The sequence below is a fragment of the Pipistrellus kuhlii genome, unplaced genomic scaffold, assembly GCF_014108245.1.
Source record: "Pipistrellus kuhlii isolate mPipKuh1 unplaced genomic scaffold, mPipKuh1.p scaffold_m20_p_80, whole genome shotgun sequence".
In the NCBI taxonomy this organism is placed as follows: Eukaryota; Metazoa; Chordata; class Mammalia; order Chiroptera; family Vespertilionidae; genus Pipistrellus; species Pipistrellus kuhlii.
In genome coordinates this window covers 660,698-681,585 of record NW_023425585.1, presented here as the reverse complement: position 1 = coordinate 681,585, position 20,888 = coordinate 660,698, and the positions used below count along the sequence as shown (strand labels likewise).

At 54.3% G+C, this 20,888-nt stretch overlaps 1 protein-coding gene across 4 annotated transcripts in view; it reads left to right on the top strand.

Annotated features, from left to right (window-relative positions):
• The window catches only part of UAP1 (UDP-N-acetylglucosamine pyrophosphorylase 1), a 40,941-nt gene extending 20,679 nt beyond the window's left edge, over positions 1 to 20,262 (top strand). The window contains exons 3-11 of one of the 4 annotated variants that reach the window (XM_045577022.1): positions 1,888 to 2,092; positions 4,124 to 4,299; positions 5,328 to 5,500; positions 11,926 to 12,119; positions 12,800 to 12,940; positions 13,492 to 13,680; positions 14,492 to 14,542; positions 18,229 to 18,295; positions 19,826 to 20,262. In XM_045577022.1, coding sequence (XP_045432978.1) covers positions 1,888 to 2,092; positions 4,124 to 4,299; positions 5,328 to 5,500; positions 11,926 to 12,119; positions 12,800 to 12,940; positions 13,492 to 13,680; positions 14,492 to 14,542; positions 18,229 to 18,295; positions 19,826 to 19,918 — 1,289 coding nt within the window. In that variant the 3' untranslated portion in view covers positions 19,919 to 20,262. Of the gene's footprint in view, positions 1 to 1,887; positions 2,093 to 4,123; positions 4,300 to 5,327; positions 5,501 to 11,925; positions 12,120 to 12,778; positions 12,941 to 13,491; positions 13,681 to 14,491; positions 14,543 to 18,228; positions 18,296 to 19,825 lie in introns of all 4 variants that reach the window. The other 3 variants (XM_045577021.1, XM_045577024.1, XM_045577023.1) reach the window with 3 other exon arrangements.
• The last annotated feature ends 626 nt before the right edge of the window (positions 20,263 to 20,888 follow it).

The following is a 20,888-nucleotide window of genomic DNA, read 5'->3' as shown; positions in this document are numbered from 1 at the left end:
TTGCCTCCCGCACATTAAGCTTGCAGCTGAGGTACATGCCCTTAACCGCTGACAATAACCAATGAGCAACCAGGGCAGTTTCTGAGAACTTTAATGAAAGTATGAAATTCAGGGAAGAAGGAAAGCCACCCCTCACAGCTTTCTCTCATCTGACACTTCCCAGCTCTTTCCATCACCCACTCTGCCTCTTCTCCCCAGTCACTGCTTGGTGCTGAGGTGTCACCTTACCGTGATGATGGGGTGGCTCTGAGACATGGTAGGCAGAGAGGTTTGGGTGATGTAAAAATCCAAGCTGAGAGCCTCTGTGGTATAATAACAGTTTTGTTTGTATTTGGATCTTAAATCAATCTTGAATTTACTTTTATTTGAATAATAGTTTTTATTCAAGTATTATGGTTGGTTATTACTAGAGGCCCAGTGTCTGAATTCATTTATCAGTGGGGTCCCTCAGCCTGACCTGCAGGATCAGGCTGAAACAGGTTCTCTGACATCCCATGAGGGGTCCCGGATTGTGAGAGGGTGCAGTCCAGGTCGAGGGACCCCACCAGTGCACGATCAGTGTGATCAGGGCCAGGGAGGGACATGGGAGGTTGGCCAGCCAGGGAGGGACCATGGGAGGGCTCCAGGGAGTGTCTGGTCCTTCTTGCTCAGACCCTATCTGCTGGATACCAGCAGAAAGCTAACCTACTGGTCAGAGCGTCTGCCCCTGGTGGTCATTGCACATCATGTCAACTGTCTGCCCCATGGTGGTCAGTGCACATCATAGCAAGTGATTGAGCGGCCTTAGAATATCATTAGCATATTACACTTTGATTAGTTGAATGGATGGCCAGACACTTAGCATATTAGGCTTTAATATATGGGATTGCTGAACAATCATCTAGTGAAAATGGACAAGCTTTGAACAGCAGAAATAAATCAGCAGCAAAAAGACTCAGTTTCACATTCTGCTGCTGTGGATGGGACATTAAAAAGGCAGTTTAATCCATTTTATTGAAGTATAAGTTATACACTAACATAATAGTCTTAGGAGTTTTAACAAATTAATACACCCATGTAACTGCCACCTCTGTCCAAAGATAGAACACGCCTATCACCCAGCCTCCAGTCTTTCGCTGCCGGCACGCCCTGAGCTCATCCAGTCGGTGGGTTTCAGGCCCGGGCCCTGACTTCAGAGCCTGGCTTCTAACCGCTGCGCTGCACACGCTTTCCTAACAGGCTGCTTTCCTGTACATGTACGGCGTGGTAGCTTGCCTAGGACATTAGCATGCTCATTGGTGAACTAATTACTTGATGCTGATTTATTGGTTTATTTATTTATACGCTGGAGGTCATTGAAGAGTGTCACCATTGACCCTGGAGCCTAGACCTCTCCCGCCCTATCCTCTTTTCCCCGTGCTGAGCAGTCAGTACTTGGAAAACATCGTAACATCCCTGGTTGTCACCTTCCAGTGATCAGACCATTGATTCATTAAAGTGTATTCGTGTTTGGTCTTTGGTTGGGTGTCCGTATAAATTAATTTTTTAAATATATTTTATTGCTTTTCTAGAGAGGAAGGGAGAGGAATAGAGAGTTAGAAACATCATTGAGAGAGAAACATCGATCAACTGCCTCCTGTACATCTACTGGGGATGTGCCCGCAATCAAGGCACATGCCTGTGACCGGAATCGAACCTGGGACCCTTCAGTCCGTAGGCCGATGCTCTATCCACTGAGCCAAACCAGTTCGGGCTGTATAAATTAACTTTTAATAATAAAATGTTGTTATAACACGAGAGTCGCCATGATTAGTGTGGAGTCCTCGGTTATGCAGAGAGTGACCTCAGGGGTTGGCCGTAAAGTGCTGATGTTTAGAGGTTTCCTGACACCAGCGTTTTCTCTCCTAGGACTTCTCCACATTTCTCAGAACAGAGTGGCAGTTCTTCTCCTAGCTGGTGGGCAGGGGACGCGGCTCGGGGTCACATACCCCAAGGGGATGTATGATGTTGGCTTGCCATCCCATAAGACCCTTTTCCAGCTTCAAGCAGAGCGAATCCTGAAGCTTCAGCAGCTAGCTGAGAAGTGCCATGGCAACAGATGCACCATCCCCTGGTAAGAGGCTCATTGTGGGCCCCAACGTGTGCTGGTTTAAGGTACTCAGAATGCGTGAGAGCTGTATTCCTAAGAAGACATTGTGTTTCTGCTGGTTTTACCGGGGGCTGTCGTCACCACGTGTGTAAGGGGAACACGAGTGCAGCAGGAAGGTGTGTGCTGCAGCTTGAAGGAGCAGTGCGCTCCCCCAGCTTCTGCATCCTCACCGGGGGCTCTTGGGTGCAGGGGTTCTCGGGGATTTCCTCCTCATTGGTTGTTCGGGTGTAGAACGTCTGAACATTTGAATCTTGGGAATTCGGAGTTTTCCTCTCTTAGAGCACTTAGGGTCTCTCCTTATCTTCAATATCTGAAGTTTCTTGACATGGTGTGGCTCTATTTCCAGTGGGTTCTCTTAGCCTAGGAACTCGTGTTCTCAAGTACTAGGTTATCTGGCCTTTCTGAACACCCCCCCTCCCACACCTTCACACACACACACACACACACACACACACACACACACCCCACCGCACTGAAAGCTCCACTGACTGCTCTGCTGTGGGCCCTCTCGGGGCTGGGCTCCTTGAGCACCACCATGTGGAGCATCTGCTTGGCTCGTTAGGAGGTGCTGATGTAGCTCCTCCGTCTTTCTCCTCAGCTTTGGGATTAGCGTGTCTTGTGGGGTGATCCGCGGTGGGTGTGTTTCCTCAGCCCCTAACCCTGTAACAGCCCCACGTGGCCAGCAAAGGCTCTGCTGGCTTCTGCCCTTCTGCCTGGCCGTGGCTGCCCCGGAGGAGGCCCCTGGAAGACCCTCCAGTCCTGCGGTTGAGTCTGGCCAGAGTTGCTTCCCACCAGCTCCGTGATCCTCCCAGACCCCCCAGATCTCCCCACACAGCTGCCGCTTCCTGCAGGTCCCTGTGGGGACTTTGGAGGGACATTGTGTGCTAAGCCCAGGCCCTGCGGTCATGTTGGCTTCCTCCGCTCTGCACAGCTGAAGTTGTGTTTCTCTTTGTCACCTTCTAGATCACACCCAAGCCCTTGTGCCCGAGTTCACAATGTTAAAGAGACAGATCCCTACTCAGCAGGTGTCACTTAGTTGAGTGTGTCCTCTAGGTGCTGGTTTCAGATTTTCCTCCTCTGCCACCCGGGCTGGGGGTTCCTGTGGCAACACAGTGTATACCTGTACTTCCCTGTGATATCACATGAAGGCGACTGAGTCCACAGATGTCAGAACTTTAGCAGGAAGCCACTATAGGTCACTGGAATGTATCATAGTTACCCCTTTCTACTCAGTTAAAATATGAGTTTGTTAACGTAAAAACATTAAAACCTGTAAAGAGTTTTTGTGAGTTTATTTGAGCCAAACTGTCAATTGCCGGGAAGCAGAACCTCACAGATTGGGATAGTGCTCCAGAAAATGGTGGCTTTTTATCTATTTTCATACACTAAAATCAATGAAATCCTTTGGTGATAGACTAGGGAGGCGGGAGAAAGCAAAACGGCGGGGGGGGGGGGGGGGGAGGGAGGGGGCGCGCGGAGTGGGGGCGGCAGCTTCTTCCCTGAACTTGTCAGGTTAGCATGTGGCCCCCTTTGTCCACAGGTTTGTTCTTATTTATTTATTTTTAAAATATATTGATTTTTTTACAGAGAGGAAGGGAGAGGGATAGAGAGTTAGAAATATCAATGAGAGAGAAACATCGATCATCTGCCTCCTGCACGCCCCCCGCAACCCGTGCCCTTGACCAGAATCGAACCTGGGACCCTTCAGTCCGCAGACTGGCGCTCTATCCACTGAGCCAAACCGGTTTCTGCTGTCTGCAGGTTTTTAATTTAAAAGGCACTTTTCACAGTCCCCAGCTCTTTCCTTGAGCTGGCTGCAGGCTCTGTTGCCGGCGGTGTGGAGAGGCATGCTCTACCTGAGGGTGGGGAGGTGGTGGCCGAGGCTCCCCTGCGGAAAGCCACGTGTTCTCAAGATTTCCATCGACCCAGGGCTTGGGCAAGGCTTTCCGGGCCCTAAGCCGATGGCGCGGTCTCAGAAGACACTCCCTGCTGCAGGTACATAATGACCAGCGGCAGGACGATGCGGTCCACAGAGGAGTTCTTCGCCAAGCACAGGTACTTCGGGCTGCAGAAGGAGAATGTCGTCTTCTTCCAGCAGGGCATGCTGCCAGCCATGAGCTTTGACGGCAAGATTCTTTTGGAGGAGAAGAGCAAGGTGTCCATGGCTCCAGGTCTGTGCCCTTCTTGTGAGTGGTGACGAGGAATGGTAGTGGCATAAGTGATTGAGTTTTAGCTTCCTTGTACATATGACGATACTTTTTGGGAGGTCTGTCCTGGAGAGAGCCTGCATGCACTCAGAGCGCAGGTCCCGCTGCAGCAGCGCCCTCCACCGGGGCTTATCCCAGAGAAAAATTGTGAGCCCCCCAGTTTAAGAAGTCAGAGGCTGAGTTAGGGTTTGTCTGTACTGTTGCTTCTTAAAGAGCATTGAAATGAGTGTTAGGAGACATTAAATGGCCGGGAGGAACGGCCTCGGTAGGTGAAACCGGAGAACGAGAAACATAACTGCACACACAGTGCCCTGGGAGCCTCCGCCTCGCACAGGCCCAGGCTGTGTGCACAGGGCACTCGCAGCGGCCGCCAGAGCCAGGGCCTGTGTGACTCTGGTAGCTGGAGGCCAGGCTGCAGGTTCCTGTCTGACCTGCGGGGGGAGGGGAGGCTGAAAGGAGACAGCAGTGTCCACAGGGTGCTTTTGGCTTCTTTTTTTCTTCCTAATTCTTTGCAGTCAGGGAAGGACGCTGTTCTGAGCCCCGGTGCTGTAATTCCGCATCATGAGTCCGTTGAGGCGGAGGGTGCTGACAGGACACGGGGCGGCAGGGGGCAGAGGGCGGGGCTTTCCTAGCACTGAGCTTAGGTCACCACCGACCTTCATGTGAGTCTGGCTTTAAACCAGTGACTTGACATGAAGTTTCATGTGATTTTCTCTCCAACATGGATGACGTCAGGCTGCACATGCAGAGTCAGCGCCAATTGTACAGACAGTAGTAACACGCGGAAGCTGTGGGTCATCATGTGTGGTGGATGATTTTGTATTTCCCCGTGTGTTCCGGCTAGATTATTACGGGCAGCTATGGAAAGCGTGGCCTTTGGGGCTGCCTTGTTCGTGCACTGTGACCACTCTTGACTGTCCTGGGTCCACACTAAGCAGCCCACTAACCTTCAGATGGGTCTGCCGTGCTCTAAGGGCTCTCTCATTTCCCAGACGGGAACGGGGGCCTCTACCGGGCTCTGGCTGCCTGGGACATCGTGGGCGACATGGAGCGCAGGGGCGTCGGCTGTGTTCACGTCTACTGCGTTGACAACATCCTGGTGAGAGTGGCCGACCCTCGGTTCATTGGATTCTGCGTTCAGCAGGGAGCGGACTGCTGCGCCAAGGAAAGGCCCTTCTCCACAGCGAAGCCCCAGGGCTCCCTGCCAGCTCCGCACGCAGGAGTCCGACCAGAGTTACTGGGTGACTGGAATGTTGTAGAACCGTTCCTCTCTCCAGGGCACTTCTTTTCTTAACGTGGTAGCGTGTGGTCCAGAAGCCAGGTCCATCAGAAGTGAGTGTTTGGCCGAAACCGGTTTGGCTCAGTGGTAGAGCGTCCGTCTGCGGACTGAAGGGTCCCAGGTTCGATTCCAGTCAAGGGCATGTACCTTGGTTGTGGGCATATCCCCGGTAGGGGGTGTGCAAGAGGCAGCTGGTCGATGTTTCTCTCTCATCGACGTTTCTAGCTCGCGCGCTCTCTCTCTCTCTCTCTCTCTCTCTCTCTCTCTCTTCCTTTCTGTAAAAAAATCAACAAAATATATTTAAAGAAAAAAAAGAAGTGAGTGTTTGCAGTCAATACTTGGGAGGGTGGGCCTCCCCGGGCCCAAGCATCCACGGGCCTCTGAGCCGCTGTGGGCAGAGGCACAGACAGCGATGTTGGACGTGGGTGAGGCACTCCTAGTAGTCTCTGGAATAAGACGTGGTGTGCAGAGAAGGGTGTGGACAGTGGGATTAGTGATGGCTCCGCTGGCCACACACATGCAGGGACTGAGTGGGAGAAAGGGTCACAGCCTTTAGTTGGGGGCGGTGCCATGGGAGCCATGCCTTCAGGGAGGCAAACAGGCCCTGCAGCGGATCTTGGAATCGGATGGACATGTTGGAAGGTTTAAAAATATGGATATAAATATTACTTCTTCTATAAAGATATCAGCTCTCACAGATTAAAGTATCACACCATCCTGATCAAAGTTCCAGTGACTCTCATTCTGGGCCCAAACAGTGCTGAAGTTTAGAATAAACATGGAAAGGCAGCCGGGAAATATTGAAGAAGGATGGAGAGGAGGAGGGGAGAGGTTTGGAGACAGACTGTCAGACTCTCAGGTGGCACACGAGGTGAAGAAGGCGGCAGATTGACGGCCAGATGCCCCCGGTGCACGGAGGAGTTGTGTGCGACTCCCATCTTGGTGGGGGGTGAATGAGGTTGCTGGCTGAGAGTAAAGGAAGGTCTCTCCCTCAGTTCATACCACAATCGATTTCAAATGTATTCCAAAGTCAAATATTAAAAACTCCATAGCCAAAACCGGTTTGGCTCAGTGGATAGAGCGTTGGCCTGGGGACTGAAAGGTCCCAGGTTCGATTCTGGTCTAGGGCATGTACATTGGTTGCCGGCACATCCCCAGTGGGGAGTGTGCAGGAGGCAGCTGATCAATGATTCTCTCTCACTGATGTTTCTAACTCTCTATCCCTTTCTCTTCCTCTCTATTAAAAATCAATAAAATATATTTAAGACAAAACAAAACAAAAAAAAACAACTCCATAAATATGTTAGAAAAAAAGGTAGAATAATTTTATTTAAATTCTTTATTATTTAAGCATTACATAAGTCTCCTTTTCTTCCATTGGCCTCTCGCCAGCTTCCCCCACCCCCCAGCACAGGCCCTTCCTCCTACCTCTTCCCCCTCATGTATGTCCATTGGTTATGCTCATATGCATGCAGGCAAGTCCTTTGGTTGATCTTTTACCTCCCCCACCCCCCCACACTCCCACTCTCACCTGCCTTCCCTCTGAAGATTGACGGCCTATTTGATGCTTCTCTGTCTCTGGCTCTATTTTTGTTCATCACTTTATGTTATTCATTAGATTCCACATATGAGTGAGATCGTGTGATATTTATCTTTCTCCAACTGGCTTATTTTGCTTAATATAATGCTGTCCAGGTCCATCCATGCTGTTGCAAATGATAAGAATTCCTTTTTTATAGCAGTGTAGTATTCCATTGTGTAGATGTACCACAGTTTTCTAATCCACTCATCAGCTGATGGGCACTTAGGCTGTTTTCAAATCTTAGCTATTGTAAATTGTGCTGCTATGAATATAGGAGTAAGAGGGTTCCTTTTTCGTCACATCCTCTCCAGCACTTGCTGTTTGTTGATTTGTTGATTAGAATCTATACTGATAAAAGGGTAACATGCTAATTAGGGCGGACATCTTCTGGACAAAGCCGAGGCTCAGGCAGCCATGGGTGGCTACAAAAGGGCCGAGGCACGGCTGCGAAGGGCCCATGCTCAGGTCAGCAGTGGCAGAGCAGTGGGGTAATGGTGGTGCCTTCCCCTGATCTGCCAGGTTGCCTTCCACAGAGGGAGGCCAGACTGCAGCTTAGGCCAAAGGCTGAATCAGGTTAGGGTCAATCAGGCCAGCAGGGCAAGTTAAGGTCAATCAGGACAGCAGGGAGGCAAGGCAGGTGTGATCAGGCTGGCAGGGGAAAAGGAAGGGGCAATCAGGCTGGCAGGGGGGCAAATTAGGGCTGATCAGGCTGGCAGGCAGAGGCAGTTAGGGACAATTAGGTGGGCAGGCAGAGGGGTTAAGGGCAATCAGGCAGGCAGGCAAGTGGTTAGGAACCAGAGGTCCTGGAATGAGAGGGATATCTGACTGCTGGTGTAGGCATGATCCCACAGGGGATGTCCTAAACTGGCAGTCATACATCCCCCAAGGGGTCCCAGATTGGAGAGGGTGCAGGCTGGGCTGAGAGACCCCTTCCTCCCCATGCATGAACTTTGTGCACTGGGCCTCTAGTAATTTTATAATATTGACATGAAGGGAAGGTCTTTTTGACAAAAACAAATTAGATGGCATAAATTTAAAAAGAAGGCTTGCCACAGACATGCCAGATCCTTGGTTGGAGATTTTCTGTTATAAAGATGTCTTTTCTCTAAAAATCTATCTACAGTGTGAACCTGGAAGGAGTGTCAGCCCATTTGACCTCAGAAATGAGCACCTGAGCTCTAGGCCTCAGTCAGTTCCAGGCTTGAGGGCTCCATCACCCCTTCTTGTTTTAGTATCATGTCACATTATATATGTACTAGTAGCCCTGCACACAATCCGAGCGCCAGTAGCTCACTGCTGTTCGCCAGTAGCTCTCCGCCCGCTGCCCCGCCCTCCTGTAGCTCCCTCCAACCCCCTGTCCCTCCTCCCATAGTTGCTGCCCTGCCGCCTCCTGTGGCTCTCTGCCACCCGCTTGTAGCTTGCTGCCTCACCCTCCTGTATATTACATCTTTATTATATGGGATTTTTAATATACATGTTTTTTTTTTATTGATTTCAGAGAGTAAGGGAGAAGGAGAGAGTGAGAGAAATATCCATGAGGAGAGAGAATCATGGATCGGCTGCGTCTTGCACTTTCCCCACTGGGTATTGAGCCCACAACCCGGCATGTGCCCTGACTGGGAATCAAATCATGACCTCCTGGTTCATAGACCAATTCTCAACCACTGGGCCCTGCCAGCCAGGCTCATGTCACATTATAAAAGCAAACCTTTTACAGTAGTTCCCGTGTGCTGGTAGCTAGGAGCTGTGATTGGTGCCCCGGCTTCAATGAGTGCTGGCCTCACAGTCACTCTTCTCCACGCCCCCAGGTCTGTGTCTGGAACCAAATGGGACTGGGCTGCTGTGTATCCAGTTCCTAGAGGCATCAGAAACCACTTAATAATCTGTCCTCCACCCTTTTCACTGTGGTAAAATCAAGGCATAGTTGTAAAAGCTTCCTGAGTTAGGGAGAGTTACAGTGCAGCAGTAGCATTCTTTGCAATACTTTCTAACCAGGCTCCTGTCTTGTGAGTTAAGCTTTTTAAGGAATGAGAGCCTTAAGAACAGACTATAGCGGTGGTCGGCAAACTCATTAGTCAACAGAGCCAAATATTAACAGTACAACGATTGAAATTTCTTTAGAGAGCCAACTTTTTTAAAAAATACATTTTTTATTGATTTTTTACAGAGAGGAAGGGAGAGGGATAGAGAGTTAGAAACATCGATGAGAGAGAAACATCAATTAGCTGCCTCTTGCACAATCCCTACTGGGGATGTGCCCGCAACCACTGTACATGCCCTTGACCGGAATCGAACCTGGAACCCTTGAGTCCACAGGCTGACGCTCTATCCACTGAGCCAAACCGGTCAGGGCAAGAGCCAAATTTTTTAAACTTAAACTTCTTCTAACGCCACTTCTTCAAAATAGACTCACCCAGGCTGTGGTAATTTTGTGGAAGAGCCACACTCACGAGCTGCAGTTTGCTGACCAGTTTGCCAACCATGGCACTATAGCGTGGTGTGGTTTGCACAAAGCTGAAAGGGCAGGACCGTTGTGAGTTAAAGATCATTTTCCAGCACAAGCCTGCACCCCCCACCCCCCATGCCCCAGGCACATCTCCTACCCTTTAAGGGACCCTACGAGACTTGCAACCAGGGGAGCAACGGGCAGCAACAGCTTGTCCTGGGCCAGCTCCCGACCTGTCCCCAAGGCCCTTCTTCTCACTTCTCAGTGAGCCAGAGCCCGCCGGGCGCTCCTGTGGCTGTTTCCCTGTCAGGCTTGACCCCACATGTTTTCTAAAGCGGCACCCGGACTGGAGGTTGATGGCTGTAGCTGGGCTTTCGGGGTTTGGCTTGTGACCGCTCTGAATTTTGCGCTGTCTTTTCTGAACAATGCCAGCTGCGCCCCCCTCACCCCCCAGTGCAGTGTAAGATGGTTCTTTGTCCTCTAGACTTCCAGTCCTTGGAGGTTGGTCTTGTCCTGGAAGTAAACCTTCCCCCTGAGGTGGACACCTACCTGGCAGTGTGCAGCTTCCTGTTGCCGTGCGGTGGGAGGGGGACAGGGGATTGGGAGACAAACCTTGTGCAAGTTTGTTTTTCTCACTCCCGGTAAGGAGATGCCCGCTGTGGGCAGGGCGTGGGAGGCAGGGCTGATGGAGGGGAGCGCCTCCCAGAGGCCGTGCCTGGTGTGCTGTCCCCTCCAGCTTCACCCCTTCCTGGGTAGAAGGTTCCTTTTCACCGAATCCTGTGCTCCTTTAGGGCAAATAGTGCAAGGACGCAGCAGGCAGCCCACTCCGGCCTCTGGCTGCGGGAACCGAGCCCTCGCTCCTGCCTCCAGCGCGGCAGTCGGCGCTGGCCGTGCTGACTTAAGGAAGTCAGTGGCTGGAGAAAAGTTGTAACTTGATTGATCTGACTTCATCTATACTGAGCAGACTTTTCACACCGGGGACACATTTCAGGAATCTCCGGAACTGGGGATAACTGAATGAGAAGCCTATGTCCCCCAAATGCCTTTGTTTAATATTTAATGTATCCTTACCCACACATAGCTACTTCAAGGATAAATGGAATGAAATTTCTCTGAGATTCACAAGACAAAAAGTAAGGCTTTTATATTGCCCAAATCACCATTTCATTTGAAAAAGGCTCCTCCCTCCCCCCTCCGTTTTCATCCAGGGAAACAGCATACTCCTTGTTTTGAGGGATGTCGCTGGTAAACAGGGGCAGCGGGCAGGTCAAAGCCCCCCCCCCCCCCCACACACACACACACACTGATCTGTGTCCCACCACACACACACTGATCTGTGTCCCATGCTAGGTTTTTTTTTTTTTTTTTTTTTTTTAAATTTATTTTTTATTGATTTTGTACAGAGAGGAAGGGGGAGAGATAGAGAGTTAGAAACATCGATGAGAGTCATCAATTAGTTGTCTCTTGCACACCCCCTGCTGGGGATATGCCCGCAGCCAAGGTACATGCCCTTGACCGGAATTGAACCCGGGACCTTTCAGTCCCCAAGCCGATGCTCTATCCATTGAGCCAAACCGGTCTCGGCGCCATGCTAGGTTTTGTCAGAAGAGGTTCTGTGCTTTAAACAAGTTTGCAAACCAGCTATGGACCTCTGTCAATGGCTCGGGCTGGGAGCTGAGAGGAAAGGGGGGGGGGCGGGTGTGGAAATCAGAGGGAGATGTGGGAGTATTTCATTAAAAACATCTCCTCGGTACTCCTGACTCTGCCACCCCACCCCCACCACTCATCTAAACGTCGCACTTGTTCAGGAGACCATGAGCGACCTGCTTGGAGGTCCGGAGCCGACGACAGGAAGGGCCCTGAAGGTCACAGTAAAGAGCATCTGAAGGGACTGCGTGCTCCGCTGTTCACCAGCGTCCCAGCCTGCTTCCTAGCACTTTGAAAAGTGTGTTCCCGGTGTGAAAAGTCTGCTCAGTATGGATAAGTCAGATCAATCAAGTTACAACTTTTCTCCAGCCACTGACTTCCTTAAGTCAGCACGGCCAGTGCCGACTGCCGCGCTGGAGGCAGGAGCGAGGGCTCGGTTCCCGCAGCTAGAGGCCGCGCCCCGAGCTGCTGGGCCCGGGCAGTTAGGATGGCCTCCGGGCAGTTGGAAGGGAGTCTGCCAGAGACTGGGCAGGGTTGGTTAGGTCTGCAGCCAGCCACCCCCCTGCCGGGTGAGTGCCAGTGCACGGGGCTGTGGAAATGGCGATGGGCTCGCAGCGGGTGCTGTCTGCCTGGCAGGTGGTGGAGAAGACGAACCCGACAGAGCCGGTGGGCGTGGTGTGCCGCGTGGACGGGGTGTACCAGGTGGTGGAGTACAGCGAGATCTCCCTGGCCACGGCACAGCGGCGGAGCCCGGACGGACGGCTGCTGTTCAACGCGGGGAACATCGCCAACCATTTCTTCACCGTGCCCTTCCTGAGGGACATTGTCAAGTACGCAGGGTGGGCGTTGGGATGTTGGTTGTGTGAGAAGTCGGGAGATAACCCCAAGTCCAGTCCTGTAGAACTCGTCCACTTCCTGGGTCACCTCTGCCCAGGAAACGTCCCTGGCTCTGGCGGTCAGTGAGCTGGCCATAGGACCCCCTCCCGGGGCGTAAGCTGAGGGCACAGTCGCCCCTTTTCTTCTCTTCCCTCGTGCCAGCGTGCTAGGCCTAGTGAAGCGCAGGACAGACACGTCTCTCCCACAGCCGGGCACTTTGGAGACACATTTGTCCCGCAGCTGCTAAGCCAGTATCCGGGACGTGCAGCGGGGGTGCCAGTCACGGGAGCTGGTACCTTAGAGAGCGAGGGCAGCCGGGCTGGGCGGAGCGTCTGCCTGCCTGCAGGTTGTAGAGCGAAGGGCACAGGTGGCTGCACCGTCAGCCTGGCCCTCACATCCACTCAGTGCCCAGCGACTCCCAGGCTTTGGCTGTTGTGGCCTCGCTCCTGCCTCACTGACTGTTGGTGCTCCACGTCCCCACTTGGCGGCCCCAGGGGAGAGCTGGGCATGGAGGAGAACGCTTGTGAACGGTGGGGCCCGGGGAGGCCCTGGTGTGACGGGGTGGTGTGTGAGGTGCGCTTTGGCGAGGGGCCTCGCGTGTCTCCCCTCACAGTGACCTGTCCCTCCTGCCCAGTGTTCACGAGCCCCAGCTGCAGCACCACGTGGCTCAGAAGAAGATTCCGTACGTGGACTCCCAGGGGCAGCTCATCGAGCCCGACAAGCCAAACGGGATAAAGATGGAAAAGTTCGTCTTCGACATCTTCCAGTTTGCCAAGTAGGTTTGACACAGCCAGCAGGAGGCGCCGAGTGTCTTCGAACCTGCCTTCCCCTCCAGGCAGGACGCTGCCTCTGCGCACTGACGCCAGTGCCGGGCATGTGACGGCGTCAGAACCCCGTCCACGAGTGTGTCGAGTTGCCCGGAGGCTGTTCCTTATGTCGGCAGGCTGGCTCTCCTGCTCTGGCTCCGTGGCTGCCAGGCCCGCTAGAGAACTGGCCTGGGTTCCGGCATCTCCTGCCTGGGAGCAGGTGGCACAGCCAGTGTTCTTAGACCCCGTAGCTCGCCCGGCGGGCTCCGAACTGACCAGTGAGACTACGCAGGAGACACATTAGCTAAGAGCTGTCCCACCAAGTCCATTCCTAAGTCATCCTTTCCTCCCCCAGCACAGACACTAATGGGTCTTTGTGCACCAAGGTTTCTAGTCCCTGTGACAGTTATTTCTGGGAGCCTTTGTGTGGGCGCATGGAGACCTGCAGGGAGTGAGGCTGGGCCCGGGGCCGGCGGGGCAGCTTTACTGGGTAGCAGCTTCTCCTTTCGCTCCCCCGCAGGAAGTTCGTGGTGTACGAGGTGCTGCGGGAGGACGAGTTCTCCCCGCTGAAGAACGCAGACAGTCAGAACGGCAAGGACAACCCCACCACGGCCCGGCACGCACTCATGTCCCTGCACCACTGCTGGGTGCTCAACGCCGGCGGCCACTTCATCGACGAGAATGGCTGCCGCCTGCCCGCCATTCCCCGGTGAGTGTGCTCTGCCTCGCTCCCGGCCGCCTCCTCTTTCTGCTGCTCTGCATCTTTCCACAAGGCTGAGATCCTTGTCTGGTGTGCGGGCATGCCTGCTCCCCCACGGAGATGGCAGAAGCCCTCGTGTTCACACGTCTCTTGCGTGAAAGGACTCCACTGAGCAGTAGTTGGAAGGTGACCCCTCTGGTGTGCCTCTGGGCCTGGCTGTCAGCAGCAGCTGTACCACAGGTTACTGCCCACACATCTGGGGGATCCCCAAAACTCCCGCCACCCCCACTCCTATGAGACACAGGGCCACCTCAGGTCATCAGAGAGGCGCCAGGTCATCAGAGAGGCACCAGGAAGGGAAATGAATGGCACCAAGTCCCAAGTCCCAACCTGAGAAATGTTAGGGATTTTAGATGTTGAAACAGGAGATTGTGAAGAGCTATTCAGCTGGATACAGAGTTATTTTAGGCTAAATCTTACATTTTATGATAAATCTCCACTGGCCCCTGGAAGCCCTGTTGTCCTTGGTCTCTTGCTCACGAAGCCAGTCAGTCGCACTCCCCGCGGGCAGTGTCTGGCTGGGAGCTGCTGAGCACGGGAGGCTGGGCTGGCTGTCACCAAAGGGCCGCCCCGGGCGTCTCCTCAGCGAGCCTGTGGGCGGGTCAGCTGTCCTGCTTTGTCCCTGCCCTTGAGTTTGTTTTTCAGCCCTCCTTTGTTCATCCTTTACCATCCACCCTGCCTCCAGGACTGCAGAGTCTGCAGTTCCCTCCCTGTTGTGTTTGGTTTGCTCGCCCAGTAATGCTTCTTTATTCTCACCCAGCACCGCTGCGCACGGACAGCCCGAGGCCGTCACAGCCGGGGTCGTGGACAAGTAACTATCCCGCCTCCTGCAGCATGCGGTCGGTGGCTGCGCTTCTCCCTGAGCTAGTGTAGTGCTGCCGCGGGCGGGGGCGGGCTGCCGTGGGCGCTGCTTCCTTGGTGGCAGGCATCGGTCTGGACACTAACTCAGCGCAGTGCATGCAGGGCACGGGCAGCATGCCGTACTAAGACCCTACAGGCGTTTGAGCCGCAGTGAGCATTGGCAAGTGAAGGTAAGGCCAGCGCAGGTGCCCGGCTGGGAGCACTGGCACAGCGACACCTAGTCTGCTGTGGGTGTGTCTCCGGGGCTGGTCATGCTTGGGGCCCCGAGGGGCAGACACTGTTCTGTGATTGGTTCTCATGCCGATAGTTCCCATTTCGGTCTCTGGGTTCATGCCAGTCACTAGCTGTCCTGCTCCTAAGAAAGTGTCTTCTAAGAACAATTCATTTTTGGCTGGAGGACCCATGTCCTCTCCCCCTGGGTGCTGGCAGCGTCTGGAAAACCAGGGTCTGTGTAGCTAGAGAGAGGGGCACATGCTTGTTGCACCCCAGCGGGGGCAGGCCTGGTTTGGAGGGTAGGTTGTTGAGATCCTTGGGACTGTGCCGGGCAGGGTCTGGGGCCTCGTCGCCTGCCTTGTCCCCTGCCCTTCGCCTCGCCCTGCGGAGGCTGGCAGGGCTGTCGGGCCTGGGACGTGGCTGTGCCAAGGAAGCGGTCGCCCAGAGCCAGCTCCTGTCTCCTAGGAGCCCCAGTCGACCGTCCTCGCACCAGGGGGGCGGGGTACAGCGTCTGGAAGCAGCTGCCTTTGTGATTTAAAGAAATAGATTTCCGGCCCTAAATTTCCTTCTCATTGAACCACACAGCTCTGAACCCGAGAAGTGAGCGTTTCTTAATTGTACGGCTGCAAGCACCCTCTAGCTCGCAGCTAAGATACAAAGTTTTAAAGTCCTCCCTGCTCAGGTGCTTTGTGCAGGCACTTTGCTCCCCGTTCCCTTTAGTTCTCTGCGGTACAGAGGGAGGTCATGCTCAGCCAGCTGTGTGTTCCTCCGGTTCAAAACCAAGTCCCTTGGCCTGAGGTTCAGGTTCAGGTGGAACTTCACTTTCCCGTTTGGCGTATGTGACCCTGAGCTGCCCAGGGGTCTGTGCCAGATCTCTGGGGCTCTTGAGATGGAACCTGACCCAGGTCTGCAGAGCCACCTTTAAAGCATCTTTCCTCCCATCAGCCCGAGAGCCACGCCCACTCAGGCTCTTGCGGAGAGCAAGCGTTGCCTGCAGCCCCTGGAGAGTCCCATGCGTGTGGGTCTTCACCTTCACCTGAGGATGTGCTTGCTGACTTGAGGGGAGGGAGAAACCTCCATGTGAGAGAAGCATCGGCTGGCTGCCTTCTTTTTATACGGTCCGGGGTTGAACCCCAGCCTAGCTATGCGCCAGAGCAGGGATCCCGCTGGCTGAGCGGCAGCGCAGGGCCGCAGTGATGCCGAGAAGCATGGTTTTGCTGAGTAAACGAAGGAGGGCGGGCGCTGTGGAGTAGAATCAGGGGAAGATGGGCTAGAGCTGATCAAGAGGCTGGGTGGTGAGCTGTCACAGGGAGCTGGTGGGAGTGACCTGAATGACTCAGAGTGGCTGGTCTGAGTGGCGTGGCAGATGGGGGTCCTGGGAGAGAACATGAGCATGAGTACCTTGAATTTAGCTGCCAGCTCTGCTGGAGGAAGACCAGGCATGGCCCACTGGGCTTGGCACTGGGCGGGGCTGTTATTTGGGCCACATGTGAGCACAGGGCAGAGAGGGGTCTGTGTGAGCACAGGGCGGAGAGGGGTCTGTGTGAGCACAGGGAGGAGGGGTTTGTGTGAGCACAGGGAGGAGAGGGGTCTGTGTGAGCACAGGGTGGGACGGAGAGGGGTCTGTGTGAGCACAGGGCGGAGAGGGGTCTGTGTGAGCACAGGGAGGAGAGGGGTCTGTGTGAGCACAGGGAGGAGAGGGGTCTGTGTGAGCACAGGGCGGGACGGAGAGGGGTCTGTGTGAGCACAGGGAGGAGAGGGGTCTGTGTGAGCACAGGGCGGGACGGAGAGGGGTCTGTGTGAGCACAAGGAGGAGAGGGGTCTGTGTGGGCACAGGGAGGAGAGGGGTCTGTGTGAGCACAGGGAGGAGAGGGGTCTGTGTGGGCACAGGGAGGAGAGGGGTCTGTGTGAGCACAGGGAGGAGAGGGGTCTGTGTGAGCACAGGGAGGAGAGGGGTCTGTGTGAGCACAGGGCGGGACGGAGAGGGGTCTGTGTGAGCACAGGGAGGAGAGGGGTCTGTGTGAGCACAGGGTGGGACGGAGAGGGGTCTGTGTGAGCACAGGGCGGAGAGGGGTCTGTGTGAGCACAGGGAGGAGAGGGGTCTGTGTGAGCACAGGGTGGAGAGGGGTCTGTGTGAGCACAGGATGGAGAGGGGTCTGTGTGAGCACAGGATGGAGAGGGGTCTGTGTGAGCACAGGGAGGAGAGGGGTCTGTGTGAGCACAGGGTGAGACGGAGAGGGGTCTGTGTGAGCACAGGGAGGAGAGGGGTCTGTGTGAGCACAGGGAGGAGAGGGGTCTGTGTGAGCACAGGGTGGGACGGAGAGGGGTCTGTGTGAGCACAGGGAGGAGAGGGGTCTGTGTGAGCACAGGATGGAGAGGGGTCTGTGTGAGCACAGGGTGGGACGGAGAGGGGTCTGTGTGAGCACAGGGCGGAGAGGGGTCTGTGTGAGCACAGGGTGGGACGGAGAGGGGTCTGTGTGAGCACAGGGCGGAGAGGGGTCTGTGTGAGCACAGGGTGAGACGGAGAGGGGTCTGTGTGAGCACAGGGTGGAGAGGGGTCTGTGTGAGCACAGGGAGGAGAGGGGTCTGTGTGAGCACAGGGCGGAGAGGGGTCTGTGTGAGCACAGGGAGGAGAGGGGTCTGTGTGAGCACAGGGTGGGACGGAGAGGGGTCTGTGTGAGCACAGGGAGGAGAGGGGTCTGTGTGAGCACAGGGTGGGACAGAGAGGGGTCTGTGAGCTCAGGGCAGAGAGGGGTGTCCAGGGGCAGGAGGCAGGCTTCCATGCACCTTGTTTTCTGCTGCAAAGCTCTTGAAACGGCAAAAACTCGGAGGTGTTATGGCTGGCTCTGTGCCGGGTGATGGAGACACGCAGGCTTGCGGGTGCTGTCAGTGCTGAGCGTGGCCTGGAGGCGGCGTGGTGATGGGCCTGCTGTCGCAGCCATGCGTGGCTATGGGCACTTGGAACTCGGTCATTGTGATGTGAATTGAATTTTAAGATTAAGATTCAGTTTTACAGTTTCCAGGAGTTCAAGTGTGAGTGCTCACCTGACGAGTGGCTGCCGTTCGGTTGCATTGTGAGCGTCTTTGTCACACGTGGTGCCTCGCTCTCTGGGGACGGTGAGGAGTAAAGTGAAGTGTGAAAGATTGAAGTACCTGGCGACATACCCGGAACATGTCTGTTTAGTCCGTTGTCTCTTCTTTGTCTGTTAAGACTTGGAAGTGTGAACAGTGAGGTCTCCGGGAGGCGCGCGCCCGGGGCGTCTGCTGACCCTGACCGTGTCCGAACCTCCTCCTCTGGGCGCTTGGTGGTCGTGGGGCTGTAACAGCAGAACTGTCCTCACAAGCTTCTCAGAGGAAGGCTCTCTGTCCTTTCCCCCTGCCTGGCGATTCGGGGACAGTCTGACACACGTGGTCTCTCCCCAGCTTGAAGGATGCCAGCGACAACCCGATCCAGTGTGAAGTCTCCCCGCTCAGCTCCTACGCCGGAGAGGTGAGTACGGCCTTCCTGCTCCTTTAAGGTGGAGTCTGCTCTGGGTCCCGTTTCCATGGAGCTGCCCTCCCAGGACGGAGCGGTCCTGGCAGAGTTGCTGTTGCTCTTGCCCTTTCCCCACGATCCACGAGGCTGGTTCCCATGAAGACTCTGGCCCTGAGACTCAGCGGGCTTTTCCAAACATGGCAGCCTTGTTGTGTGGATGGCCCCATGGCCCCTCTTCCTTCACTTATTTTTTATTAGTCCCCGCTTGAGGATGCTTTTCCCATTGCCCTTCAGAGAGAATGGTAGGAAGAGAGGGAGAAAGAGAGAAAAACATCCATGTGAGAGAGACACATCCACTCATTGTCTGCCACTCGTATCCCCACGGGCTTGTTTGAACCTGCAACCCAAGTACATGCCCAGGACTGGGAATTGAATCTTAGGCTGATGCTCCAACCACTGAGCCACAGGGAGGGTCTGTTTTGTTCACAAACCTAGTACTCTTGCTTTGAGAACCAGGGAGCTTCTAATAGGTGAGAGACCCCATGAGAGACAGCCACCCTGCCCCCATGCTTAGCAAGTGACCCGCACTGGGGACGATTAAAGGAAGAATGAGTGTCATCTTACTGACTTTAGAAATGCCGTTATAATCAGAATGACGTTACTGTGTGTTGTCTGTTTCATGCTGGTATAAGTGGTCATTAAGCTCAGTTTTAAGTGTGAACCAGATAGTCTGAGAAGATAAGTGTCACACGATCTCGCCTTCATGTGGATCAAATGAACCAGATAAACTGATGAACAGGTTAACAGAGATGGACAACTGTGGGACCTGAGAGGGAAGGCAGGAGAGGGTGGGCGGGATGAGACCAGCCAAAGACCTTGTGCGCATACGCATAACCCGTGGACACAGACAATAGGGTGGTGAAGGTGGCGTGGGGGCAGGAGCGGACGGAAGAGGTAAATAGGGGACAAAGGAGGACCTGTGTAATACTTCCAACAGTAAAGATTAAAAAAGATAATAAAATGTAAAAAACAAAAAACAACCGTCAATTCTCCACCGTCAGCTGCAGAGGTTTAAAGGGATTCGATGCCAACAAATTGCCAGGTCACTCAAAGTCCCACCGGCTCCCTTTTAGACAGCCTGGAAGTGCTGAAGGTCAGTGAGCACCAGGCTTCATTCAGGAACGGGTAAATGCCAGGCTGGTGTTCCTGGGGAGCCAGGAATGGTGGTAATTCTAAAGAGCCCCTGACTGCTTTATGTTTGACTTTAATCAGGCTCCTAATCCTCTGACCTCGTGCTGACTTTTTCTTACTAAGTTTTGGGTTTTATTTTGAATTTGCTCATGGCATAAGACTGAACTACAGGCACACAGACCACCATATAAACCAGTATTGTAATAAGGAAAAAGGTGTGCACCCGATCGGTTCTCCCTGACTCCCTCTGCATCTGGCCCGGCTCCTGTCCTCACTCCCTGAGGCGTGGCCACAGCCTGGCTGCCTGTAGCCGCTGTCGCTGTTTCCTAACCTGCTGTGTCTCCCCTCCGTCAGGGACTGGAGAGCCTCGTGGCCAACAGGGAGTTCCACGCGCCTCTGATCATCGACGAGCACGGGGCCCACGAGCTGGTGAAGAACGGGCTGTGAGCCGGCGCTGCCTGCGCCACGAGAGCAGCGTCTCCGGGTGACAGGCCCTCAGAGCTGTGGGCTGGATTCAGGCGGTTTCACGACTCCCGGCTCGCTGGCGTCTTATTTATGTCTTCCAGTTTGTAGGTGTCCCCAGCCAGGACCGTGCCTCCAGCCCTCCGGCCGCTGTGGCCTCGCAGGGTGCGCGGCTCGGTCCTGGCCGGCCTGGCCCCTCGCAGTGGACAGAGAGAATGTGCATTGTCCATGCGAAGGGTTCTATGGTACTGAAGGTTGGTTTTACTTTGTCAAAAAGTAAACCTTTTAAAGAAAATGATGGGATAGGAAATAAACTTTTAGTCTCTGAACCTTGAGGAATTCATTCCGTTGGGAAAAGAGGGAACTTGGGATGATGCAGACCACAGGCTGCCGCCGTGGGAAATGGCAGACACGACGTCCTACCCAGCGCCGGGCTCTGGTCAGTTCTCGCAGGGACCGGTCCGCAGGCGCATGGCTGGTCTGGGCACACGTGCGTGGGCACCGTGGGGGCGGAGTGCGGGGCTGGCCCTGGCGAGTCCTGTCAGCCGGGACCTCGTTCACCCCAGGGCCCTGCTTGCCCGAGGGCTTGCAGCACGTCTCCCTGGGCAGGTTAAACACTGTGTCCTTCAGAAATGAGGCCACTAAAACATGGACCATGGATTTGTGTCTAAAGGAAGATTTGCATGGAAGTACTGAGCTTTATAAATACAAAGCATTTATTGACCACACGCATAAAATCAGTGTCTGGATAAATGGAAATGCCTACAGTCTGTCTAGGAAGCGATGAATGCGTTTCCTCTCCCCTGACAGGTGTGGGGGTTGGGGTGGGAGGCCTGGGAGGCCCTGGGTATGGAGGAGGAGGTCTCAGGCCTGGTTCTAACACGTGATACTAGTGTCTAAGCTCATTTCTGTGGAAAGGCCTAGATCATGTGTTTAGCATATATCCTGTTTTATC